Raw genomic sequence first — 12822 nt, 5'->3', positions numbered from 1 at the left:
TATCTATCCCTTTTTGCCCTCTTTTATTCCTTGTTCTCTTTCTTTCATCTTCCATTTTCTTTCCCTGTCTTTGTCCTTCTCCCAATCCCATTTTCTTTCCCTGTCTTTGTCCTTCTCCCAATCCCATTTTCTTTCCCTGTCTTTGTCCTTCTCCCAATCTCATTTCCTCCTGCGCTCATGTGTACTGTTGCTCTGTAAGCTTGTTTGTTTTTCTGACAAGTGTAGCCTAATATACACAAGATATGCATTGTCACCTTGATCATTTCCTGGTCCAGATCAGCTCCGATTTGCATTCGCAGTCTCACATGTGCAAGCTATTCTCTTGAGATGAGAAATGCTCAGTAGTAATTTCATCCTGCAGGGTTCCCGCAGGTTATAAAAATAATATCTTAAATGATACAACAAAAGTCTTCATTTATATTTAAAGAGGTCTTAAATTTGGGGGTGGAAAGACCGGAATCATGATATGACCTAATGTGATTATCAAACTTCAAAAGAATACAATCTAATTAAATGTACGCGCTGCGTCCTTCAGAGAAAACACGGCACTGTTGTATTTTCTCCACGCACGTGGGGGCGTGTGAGTGTATCCAGCTGTTGCAGAGCAGTTCACAATCATTAAGCCATATTGGAAATTTATGACAAGTGATCACTAAATATCAACTGTTGATGATGGTGATATAATGTTGATGAAATATGACAATGGTTACTTTTAATTGTTTATATTGCATTATGTTGTAGATTATTGTAGGAGTGCACATATTATTTCCCTTATCTCTTTGAATTAGCAGCTGGAAGCTGTGAAGCACATACATTTAAAAATAAGAGTCCCTGGTGTATTTCAATGTTAAAGTGCCTTTAAAGTTAAAAGTTCCTCACTATGAATTACATTTAAATTTACCAATTTTAATGTGATATATGGTATATGTGGAAAACATGTCTTGAGTATTTTAAACTTGCATATCGCATACCCTGCTTTACTGATGAGCAATGTTAAGGCCATGTTTAACGTGTGCCCCTGCCTTTTTAAGTAAGGGTCTGTGATACACGATTGATTTTGAGATTGTGTTGGTTTATTTTGGTATGGGGATACTGTATTCATTTTATTTGTTCAGGTCTTGAAAAAGGTCTTAAAAAGTCTTAAATTTGGTTTTAAATATTCTGAAGCAACCCTGTCCTGGCAGTACATACCATGTGAAACCATTTCGCTCAGTGATTCAGGACTGTGTTCTTGCTGTAACGCTCTTTAGCTTTTTCCTGCTATTATACAATATAGATAATATAATATTGAATTGGATACACTGACCTGAGTGAACCTCATGAATCGCAATGTGTCATATTTGAAGCCTGCTATCTGTATACTCTAGTGTTTGCATGTTTACTAGTGTGTAGGCATTATTATGTAGAACTGTACAGCGTGGTTACAGTGCTTCCAGACTAATATCATAGGTTTACATTTTAGGATGCCTGTTTCTGTAAGGTTCACTGTGAGGTTGATAAATTTTTTTGCAGCTAAGCACTTTGCCACCATTCTGCTTTTCTCACTATAATGCTGTGCCCTGACATAGTTTAATTTTAACATTAGAATTCTCTGCTCTTATTATTAACTGTGACCAGACCCACATGGAATATGTGTCCAGAGTACTTTTCAGTGCACAGAAAGCTTTTCCGCTGAATTGGAATGACCATCATTCACCAATTTGTACACATGAAGGTTACCGTAAACAAAAACTAAATGTGAAAAAACAAAAATTAAAAAATGTATTTTATGATACTTTTATTCTAGTTCTCTTCCATCATCCAATGCAAATTAGCAATGCCCAAATGAAAATGCATGTTCATCAATCTGAAAGAAGCCGATCTATTTCTTTGCACAACACCTGAAAATGGAACTTAAATGTTTTGCTGTCACTGTAAATGTTCACTTTCACATGGCCACAGGGTTAAATTAGAGATTGTAGGTCATATTCAAACAGCTGTATTTTTTATTTTTATATGGTACAAGCACTTAAATGTGGAATTGTATCATTATTACACATGCAATATGATAATACTGTAATACTAGGTAATACTTTTATTCACCAAACTGGCATTCAACTGATCAAACTGTATAGTCAGGACATTAATAACAGGGAAAATTACTATTACAATTTGAAAAAAAAAAAATCTAATATTTAAAATACTTAAGAGTTCTCATAAAAAAAATAATAATCATCCTCCATGTGCAGCAATGACAGCTTTGCAGATTCTTGGCATTCTAGCTGTCAGTTTGTAAAGATACTCATGTGATATTTCACCCCACGCTTCCTGTAGGACTTGCCATAGATGTGGCTATCTTGTCGGGCACTTCTCAAACACCTTACAGTCTAGCTGATCCCACAAAAGCTCAATGGGGTTAAGATCCATAACACTTTTCTTTGCCCCGTCTAACCTTTTTGTTTTCCTGTTTCAAAAGTGGCCTTTTCTTTGCAATACTTCCAAAAAAGCCTGCACCCATGAGTCTTCTCTCTACTGTTAGAATCAGTCAGCTGAGGACATGTGAGGTGTCTATTTCTCCACGGAGAAATTCACCACCATTCACCACGGAGTGGTGGTGGTGTAGTGGTCTAAGCACATAACTGGTAATCTGCTACCTGTTAATCAGAAGGACGCTGGTTCGATCCTCACAGCCACCACCATTGTGTCCTTGAGCAAGGCACTTAACTCCAGGTTGCTCCGGGGGATTGTCCCTGTAATAATTGCACTGTAAGTCGCTTTGGATAAAAGCGTCTGCCAAATGCATAAATATAAATATAAATATAAAATATATATTTCTCAAACTAGAGACTCTGATGTACTTATCCTCTTGTTTAGTTGTACATTCGGCCTTCCACATCTCTTTCTGTCCTTGTTAGAGCCAGTTGTCCTTCATCTTTGAAGACTGTAATATACACCTTTGTATGTAATCTTCATGTAGTCTTTTGCCAATTTCAAGCATTGTATAGCCTTCATTCCTCAAAACAATGATTGGCTGATGAGTTTCTAAAGAAAGTGGTTTCTTTTGTGCCATTTTTGACCAAATATTGAACTTAAGACATGCCAGTCTATTGCATACTGTGGCAACTCAAAAACAAACACAAATACAATGTTAAGCTTCATTTAATGAACCAAATAGATTTCAACTGTTTTTGAAATAATGGCAAGAGATTTTCTGGTACCAAATTAGCAATTTGTCATGATTACTCAAGGACAAGGTGTTGGAGTGATGGCTGCTGGAAATGGGGCCTGTCTAGATTTGATAAAAAATGACTTTTTTTTTTTTTTTTCAAATAGTGATGGTGCTGTTTTTTACATCACTAATGTCCTGACTATACTTTGTGATCAGTTCAATGTCTTTTTGGTGAATTAAATTACCAATTTCCTTCCGAAACAGCAAAATCTGTACATTATTCCAAACTTTTGTCCGCCAGTGTGTCTATATTATATGTGTGTATAATATACAATAGACTGGCATGTTTTAAGGTCAATATTAGGTCAAAATGGCTAAAAAGAAACCGCTTTCTCTAGAAACTCATCAGTCAATCCAGGGTATCTCTCTCTCACTCGTGCATCCGTCATTTAAGCAGCAGACGCTTGAGTTTAGTGTGAGCGCGTGCAGGGAAGTGCATTTTTACTGAATTTATGATGTAACGCACGTATAAACATTCATAAACCTGTTAATCCGAAATGCAAATGTTATTTTGCGTCTTTAACACTATCACTCCTGCTTATAATCGACAAAGCTGTCAATGTTACAATTTGCAAGCACGCAAGGTTGAAGTGGTCTTTTGATGCCTTTCAAATCGTTTTCCTTCCTAATTGTAAAGCTAACAGAACTACTCAGCTGCAGAGTTACAAGGACAGACTGACAGAACAAGGACAGACAAGACAGAACAAGGACAGACAAGACAGAGTAGCCTTCATGTTGATGCAAGTAATTCAGACCAATCAGGGGGAAAGCAGCAGCACAGCGTCTCTCCTTCTCTTTAATAATTTAATCTGTTAACATTTTCAATACATCTTGTCAACTTTAAACGGCCATTTTTAAGGTAACTGGTGAGTTTTTATTTGAGATATTTCACTCAAAAATTTAAATTGTCATCACTTACCTTCATGCTGTTGCAAACCTGTATGACTTTCTTATTTAAGTTTATATCAAAAGGAGATATTAGGGAGTTTCAGTCACTATTCACTTACATTGAATGAAAAATAAGATGCAGTGACAGTGAATTGAGACTGAGACTATACGTTTTGCTTAACATCTCCTTTTTTGTTCCATGGCTGAGAAAGATTCCTACAGAATAAACAATGTGCAGTGATGACAGAAATGCCATTTTTATATGAACTGCCCTTAAACTGCCTGTTAAAGTATTTGTTAAAGTTATCTACCAAGAAAACAAATATAAATATGAATATGTTATTCAGCACATCCTAGACCTTATTCCCAACAAGGCTGTGCGGGATAGACGTACAGTCTCTTCGATGAGATGTACTGCAGTTTAAAGTGTTTTTGGATCGTTCCGTATACAAAACATTGAAAAATAATATTTTCAAGGACATTCAGTAGACAAAGAACTCCAGACAACATAAGTTGTGGAAAATCAGATGGGATATTGGAGCTTTTTACAGATTTATACCGTGCATGCCATTGAAGAGATGTTAAGTCTATCCCTCACAGCCTCGTTTCCATTCCCATTAAATATCAAACATGGCGCTACTGTGAATAAGTGGTGGCAGAAAGCCCACTGACTTTTGTGTTAGATTTGACATATTAGAAGATTAAACAAAAGTATGACACAAAACCATCATAAATACAAACATATTCTTAACGATACAATTACTACAGTGCATCCAGAAAGTATTCACAACGCTTCACTTTTTCCACATTTTGTTATGTTACAGCCTTATTCCCAAATGTATTAAATTTATTATTTTGCTCAAAATTCTACAAACAATACCCCATAATGACAATGTGAAAGAAGTTTTTTGAAATCTTTGAAAATGTATTAAAAATTAAAAAATCACTTATACAGTATTCACAGCCTTTGCCATGACACTCAAAATTGAGCTCCGGAGCATCCTGTTTCCACTGATCATCCTTGATGTTTCTACAACTTGATTGGAGTCCACCTGTGGTAAATTCAGTTGATTGGACATGATTTGGAAAGGCACACACCTGTCTATATAAGGTCCCACAATTAACAGTGCATGTCAGAGCACAAACCAAGCCATGAAGTCCAAGGAATTCCGAGACAGGATTGTATAGAGGCACAGATCTGGGGAAGGGTACAGAAAAATATCTGCAGCATTGAAGGTCCCAATGAGCACAGTGACCTCCATCATCCGTAAATGGAAGAAGTTTGGAACCACTGGGACTCTTCCTAGAACTGACCGCCCGGCCAAACTGAGCGATCGGGGGAGAAGGGCCTTAGTCAGGGAGGTGACCAAGAACCCGATGGTCACTCTGACAGAGCTCCAGTGTTTCTCTGTGGAGAGCGGAGAACCTTCCAGAAAAACCATCTCTAATCAGGCCTGTATGGTAGAGTGGCCAGACGGAAGCCACTCCTCAGTAAAAGGCACATTACAGCCTGCCTGTAATGAAACAAAATTCTCTGGTCTGATGAAACAAATATTGAACTCTTTGGCCTGAATGGCAAGCGTCATGTCTGGAGGAAACCATGCACCACTCATCACCTCTCTGTGAATGTCCTTGAGTGGCCCAGCCAGAGTCCAGATTTGAACCCAATCTCTGGATAATGGCTGTGCACCAACGCTCCCTATCCAACCTGATGGATGAAGAAGAATGGGAGAAACACTATAAATGTTTGCTGTTGAGTTGAAATGGTCCTCCTCAGATCTCCTCAGTTCAGTCAGCTCTGTTGATGATCTTGAAGCCACAGCAGTCAATTAGAGCCCTCAGAATAATTTTTCAACAATGTAATCCAATAAAAGTTTATTTATTTCGCATGGTTTTTGCCACCACTTGCGTGTTTGACATAAGCGGTGACGTTGCCAAAGCACTGGTCTAATGTGTCATGTCTTGCTAGAAAGTAAGTGACTAAAGAGAAGGGTCACAATATAGGCTACATACTTTAGGCTACATGCATTCTTAATGATTTCATTTAGAGTTTTAATATTTTATTAACTTATTAACACATAAATGCACAATAATATATATATATATATATATGTATATAAAAAGAAAAATGTCCAGAGACATTCAAGTAGCCTCAGTGGTTATGTTTTTGCCAGCTAATGAATTGATGTGTTGCCTATATATTGTTCTTATATTTGGCCTTAAAAAGCCTTAAATGTAATACCTTCAACCCTGCAGATACCCTGTCAATCATTGTTTTGAGGAATGAAGGCTATACAATACTTACAATATACAATAATAAAAAAAAAAAATTAAGATTTCATACAAAGGTGTACATTACAGTCTTCAAATACAAAGGACAACTGGCTCTAACAAGGACAGAAAGAGATATGGAAGGCCCAGATATACAACACAACGTGTCATGTCCTCAGCTGACAGCTTCATTGAATTCTACCCACTCAACATCAGTTTCATGTACAACAGTAAAGAGAAGACTCTGTGCAGGCCTTGTGAGTAGAATTGCAAAGAAAAAGCCACTTTTGAACCAGAAAAACAAAAAGAAAAGGTTAGAGTGGGCAAAGACACACAGACATTGGACCGCAGATAAGATTTTATGGATGTGTTATGGATCTTAACACCATTGAGCTTTTGTGGGATCAGATAGACTGTAAGGTGTGTGAGAAGTGCCTGACAAGACAGCCACATCTATGGCAAGTGCTACAGGAAGCGTGGGGTGAAATATCACATGAGTATCTGGACAAACTGACAGCTAGAATGCCAAGGATCTGCAAAGTTGTCATTGCTGAACGTGGAGGATTTTTTGATGAGAACTTTTTGAAGTAGTTTAAGAAGTTCTGGGGGAAAAAAAATCAAATTGTAATAGTAAATTTTCATGTTATTACTGTCCTGACTATACATTGTGATCAGTTGAATGCTACTTTGGTGAATAGAAGTACAAATTTCTTTCCATATTTGTTGCGCAGCGAATATCATAATGTATATGGTTAATGCATTGCAAATGAGCAACTTGACAAAATTAGAACAAGCCTATTATAATCAAACAGTGATAGACACACTGTAAATAACTTATTGTGCAGTGAGTGACCGCTTGAGTTATTGAGTTATTGTTATGGGAGCATTCTAATATTGCCACGTTGCTTGATTTCTGTGCTATACAAAAAAATTAATTACAGGTTAATTTTATCATGCTACTAGGTGGGCCAGTGTAAGGTTGATTTAGTGATGAACAAAACAGCTATAAATTAATTTAGCTCAACGGTTCTCAATTTGTTTTGGATGTGCAGCCAACATAAAAATATGGCATGAAGTTGAACAAATAAGTACTTAATGTAAATTCTCTGAATCAACATTACCATTGTCATAGTTCAAATTAAATATGCTTGATGTAAAATGTTTTGACTGATTACATCTCTGTACACCCCCCCCCCCCACCCCCATTTAGGCACTGATCCTGGGCATTGGTGAATGTATCGGCCATGTTGGGCCTCTGGAGGGGGCACTGTTCATCATACTGCCTCAGTGAACACCCTCAGAATACCCAATACTGAAGCCAGCAGGGCAAGTGGAGCACCATATCTCAAAGACCTCTCTGCACTGAAAAACACGTGCTTATTTGAACACTTAGAGTAGCAGCTGATCCTTTGAGAGTAGTGGAGTAGCGTCAAGAGTGTTCAAGAAACCCAATCCTCTTATCCCATGCCCAAGACACCAGCTGAGTGAGAGTGTGCTCTGAGAAGGTGTGGCAGGGGTAAAAGAGCTGACTGACCTCATTGGAAGACTGAGGCTAAAAGCAGCTTGAGCATTTTGGCAAGAGACAGTAATCAGAGCAGAGACGCACGTCATGGGCTATGGGGGCCATGGTAACTTAGAATAAATGGCTGCTCCTGACCCAAAGTTTGTGCCAGTGTCTGCTGCTCAACCCTCCTCCTTTTTCCTTCTCTTTTACTCTCTGTCCTCCTGCTCTTGCTACAAACACTGCAACTGTCATTCTCTTTTTCTTCCCTCTGCCCCCCTTTCTTCCCCAGTCCCACTTTTGCTCTGCGACCATGGGCCTGTGGAAGTTAGTGCGGGGCGTCAGGCAGCTCGAGCTCCACCGCCTCATCCTGGCACTCATCGTCTTTTGCCTGCTTTCTGTGGCTTTCCTGGCCTACTATGTCAGCAACAGCCCGAAAATAAAGGAGGCACCCCCTTTACCATTCAGTGACTGTGGTGGGGTTGTTGCAGCTGCAGCAGGAGGACAACGGGCTCCTCTTTTCCTGCCCCCTTTTACAGGCCAGCAGAGGACAGTCAAAGCAGTGGATAACTCACGAACAGAATCTGTAGTGCTAGTCTTTGTGGAGAGCATCTACTCTCAACTTGGCCAAGAGATTGTGGCTATCCTGGAGTCCAGCCGCTTCCGTTATCACACGGAGATTGCACCCAGCAAAGGTGACATGCCTACATTAATGGAGCGTGATGTTGGCCGCTATGCCTTGGTCATTTATGAGAATATTCTCAAGTACGTCAACTTGGATGCCTGGAACCGTGACCTGCTGGATAAGTACTGTGCCGAATTTGGTGTAGGCATTATTGGTTTTTTCAAAGCCAATGAGAACTCGCTGCTCAGTGCCCAGCTGAAAGGCTTCCCACTTTTCCTGCATTCTAACCTAGGCCTGAGAGACTATCACATCAACCCTGCTGCCCCATTACTGTATATTACCAAACCCAATGAGGTGGAGCAGGGCCTTCTCCCTGGCAATGACTGGACAGTCTTCCAGTCCAACCACAGCACCTATGAGCCTGTACTCTTAGCTCTGACAAAATCCTCAGAAGCACTGGCCCACCTGGGCCCCCACCGAGCCCTGCACGCCACTGTAGTTCAGGACCTAGGTCTTCACGATGGCATTCAAAGGGTGCTCTTTGGGAATAATCTGTCTTTTTGGCTGCATAAATTGGTTTTTGTGGATGCCATTGCCTATCTGACAGGAAAAAGACTCTGCTTGTCCTTGGAGAGGCATCTGCTCGTTGACGTGGATGATATATTTGTGGGAAAGGAGAGTACGCGAATGAAGGTGTCAGATGTGAAGGTGAGTGACTTTGCATTTCTCTTCAAACATTGTTAAAAGGAAGTTTATTTGGCTGCTCAGAATGTTGTTTACCTGTGAGCATTCACCAAAGAGGAATATTGATATCTCAAACATTTCATCTCAGCTGTTTTAAATTTGACACCATATGTAACAAGAAAAATGTTTTGTAAAGGTGTGTTCTCAAAATAAGTTACACAATTTGAGGTTGCACCCAATTTGGCTGAGAGATAACAGGGTACACAGATGAATCATGCTTTAAGCACTGTGGTGTGATGGAGAGGCGAGGCTAAACAGCAAGTATTCAAAATAATGTGCTTGTTATAGCAAGGGATAATTGCTTTGTTTGGACAAAGTGCTTATTAACCCTGATTTTATTAGCATCTTTGCTGAAAAGGCTGATTACAGGCTGATGAATTTCTCCCAGTTCTTACCATCAGATTGAGAAGTGGTTTCTAAGCCTTCAGGAGCTTCAGGCTTATAAACATAAATGTCTTATGTACACTTCACTATTTATCACTATGTTTTCATGCAAAGAGAGACAACACTTGGAGGTTGTCCTCTTTGAAGCCAGTCAAAACAAATGAACATCTCTAATAGGGATTGTGCAGCAAAGCCATTATCTGTAGCTGTTATTGTGACAAAATTATCTTTAACTATCTGTATTCGGATAGAACCGGATGTGAACGTGGTTTATACTGGAAGTGTGTCAAAACATTTAGGCTATAGCTTCTGTATATAAAGTGTGCCCCTGATAGCCTATTTAAATATGATTATTATTATGATTATGATTATTAATATAAATATAATCATGATTATTAATATTATTATTATTATTATTTAATTATATTATTGATATATTAGTTAGTTTTTTCTCACCTGATGAAGATGAATATGTAGGCCACATAAACTGTGGAATATGTTGTTAACTGCGGTTGCTCCTGGTATTTCAGACATTAATATCTGCTGAAGCAACATTTTCATTTGTCTGTGCAGTGTGCAAGTATTCTGGGGGCATGAGGAGTCAGGCAATTGTAAAATGTAATGTACACATTTTGCAGTGAATATTAAATACAAATATGAATATTAAATTAAATGAGAATAAATTAATATAGCCTACAAACTGAAAGCACCACAAATCTCTATCAGAAATTTTTATGATACACTCGAGGCTTATTTTATCTTCACATATTTTTGTAGAGGACATAATTTGTTAAATTACATGTGCAGAATTAGTGAAATGCAGTGGAATTGCTAGATCAATCCTCTATATATTTGTAGAATTGAAAAAAAACGTAATCCTCCGTGTGCAGGAATATTCTGAATAGATTTACACACTATTTAGCATTTAAACAGTTTTGGAATAAAGGATTAATCAGATAATTACCTTAATGTGGACATACATTTGCTCAATTTATAGTCGAGCTCCGCTATAAAATCATCACTTCTTTGGTCAGGAATTAAACATTGCGCTCAGGTTGGTTTATAAATCCTTACGTGTGAATTGTGGGAAACGTTGTTTATGTGATCAGACATTTCAAACAGACATTTCAAAAAGTGGATGATATAGTTAATTCTATTTACAAGCTTAGATTTCTAAGACACACACAATTAACAGAGACTGCAAACAGAGTCAAGAATGCGGATATCCGATCTGAACTTAAGTTCGCCATGTGCATCTTCATTCATAAGGTATTCAGCTTCGGGCACATCCCTAATCTCTAATGAGGAATAATAAGAAACTTACATCCCATTTACATTGACAACATTGAAACCACTGAGGAAGTAATGAAAGGTGGGACAGAAAAGGAGATAAAGTTGTCGCTTCTACAAATTTGACAAAGTTAGCACCGTTTTGTTGCGTATGCATGGGGTGTGAAGAAATTTGCATTTACTGATGATTGGTCCATTGAAAGTTTTATATGACTTGATGTGCTGAAATGACTAATCAATATAGTGGATAGACAGAGATGGAACATATCTGTAACTAAACATCACTGAACACTAACTTACATATAGATATCAAATGCTATCTAAAAATCATTTCATCAGTGTGATGCATTACAGAAGAGGTAAACAGAAATTGGGGAACTGATATCGCTTAAAATGCATATTCCATCTGATTTTCCTATTTATTTCTCTTCCAATGCAATCATTCTTTATCACAATGGTTAGTGGGAACAATACCTTGGAACAAGGAAAGTCTTTAGTTAATGCATGTTTTTCTGTTTTCTACAGTTATTATGTTAACTGATTTGCAGGAATATATGTAACAGAGAGATTATCCACCCACATTGCTGTGTTTATGTTGTGTTTTTGCCACTTTTGTATAGCAAAATATATGCCATGCCTCCTGGCCTCAGGCTGAACAAGTGGGTTGTAATCACCTCAGGAAGCATTGCTGCATAGAAAACTCAAACAAACCATGTCTAATGGTGGGCTAATGTCATCTATTCTTACTCCATGTGCTTTCTCAGCAGTGCCTATAAGCACTTTTGCTTTTTCCCACCTATTCACAGATACATGCATACATTATGTCCATACTTCACACATACACACAAATAGTTTATAGCTCTTCTTCCAGAGAACACATTTAGCTTGCTTTTGATTGGCTGTGGGTTGTTGATTTGATGTTTCTGTTCAGAAGACCCACAATTAATGTTATGCCACACCTTCTAGTGGTGGATGAATATAAATATTTCTTACTGTCCTTGAAACATATTTTGCTATATTTTTTATTAAAAATATACTTTTGTTCCTATGATCAAATTAACAGTGGAATTTCTTGGGAACTACTCACCGAAAAAAATATTTCACAAATTTGTCTCTACATGGATTTCTGCTTTAGGCATGCTAGATTATGATGGTCAGTTTTAGGGATGTAGGGATCAATCTACCATCGATCGTGCCAAGATTTAAGATCTTTTTTTTGCACATGCACAAAATCCCATATACACTGCCACTCTAATGAATGCGTACTTGCTCTACCCTCAAAGCATGATACTGTGTGGCAAGGGGCACTTTATAAATAAATATTGGTAATCGGATCAGTAATGGCCAATAGGTCTGTCAACAGGGCTGCAAAAATAGAAAATAATTTTTTTTTTTACATATATATTACCAAAATCCGAATCATATCAGATTATAAAGACATTATTTCAGGTAGGGAAAAAAGCTACAAGTCTTCTGAGTTTTAAATTGATGTTGTCTCCTTTGTCCACCAGAGGGTGGAACAAATCAACATAAATTAAACAGCGCTGTTTTAGCTATTGTATATTGCAAAGAACATATTTGGCTGTTAATAAAATAAAATCTTAAAATCAAAATATTTAGCTGGCTAATTTTCTCAAATCTTAAGTAAATAATGGAAAACAAGAAAAGAAACGCTTCAATAGATATTAGTCTATACTGGTGCCATAGTAATACCACGGGCTACATTCACACAGAGTTTGGGATTGACAACCGTATTTACTTACAGGTGTAAGTCTCGATATGTCCCTTTCAAACAACAACTTACAGTAGTAGTTTGAAAAACGTCTGTATGACTGAACAACTGAAGTCACAGCCATATTCTAACAGCTATAACCATACTAGTGACAGTGACTAAAGTAAATATCGAAGATA

The 12822-nt window shown here is 37.9% G+C and overlaps 1 protein-coding gene across 2 annotated transcripts in view; it reads left to right on the top strand.

Moving 5' to 3' along the window:
* LOC127617676 (bifunctional heparan sulfate N-deacetylase/N-sulfotransferase 2-like) overlaps positions 1 to 12822 on the top strand; it is a 212220-nt gene that overhangs the window by 181078 nt on the left and 18320 nt on the right. For both annotated transcript variants that reach the window (XM_052089704.1, XM_052089703.1), the window contains one exon: positions 7578 to 9201. In XM_052089704.1, the coding sequence (XP_051945664.1) occupies positions 8182 to 9201 (1020 nt within the window). In that variant the 5' untranslated portion in view covers positions 7578 to 8181. The remainder of the gene's footprint in view (positions 1 to 7577; positions 9202 to 12822) is intronic.

The sequence above is a fragment of the Xyrauchen texanus genome, chromosome 24 (genome assembly GCF_025860055.1).
Source record: "Xyrauchen texanus isolate HMW12.3.18 chromosome 24, RBS_HiC_50CHRs, whole genome shotgun sequence".
Classification (NCBI taxonomy): domain Eukaryota; kingdom Metazoa; phylum Chordata; class Actinopteri; order Cypriniformes; family Catostomidae; genus Xyrauchen; species Xyrauchen texanus.
Note: the sequence above shows the minus strand (reverse complement) of the source record. Positions and strands in the feature narration are given on the sequence as shown.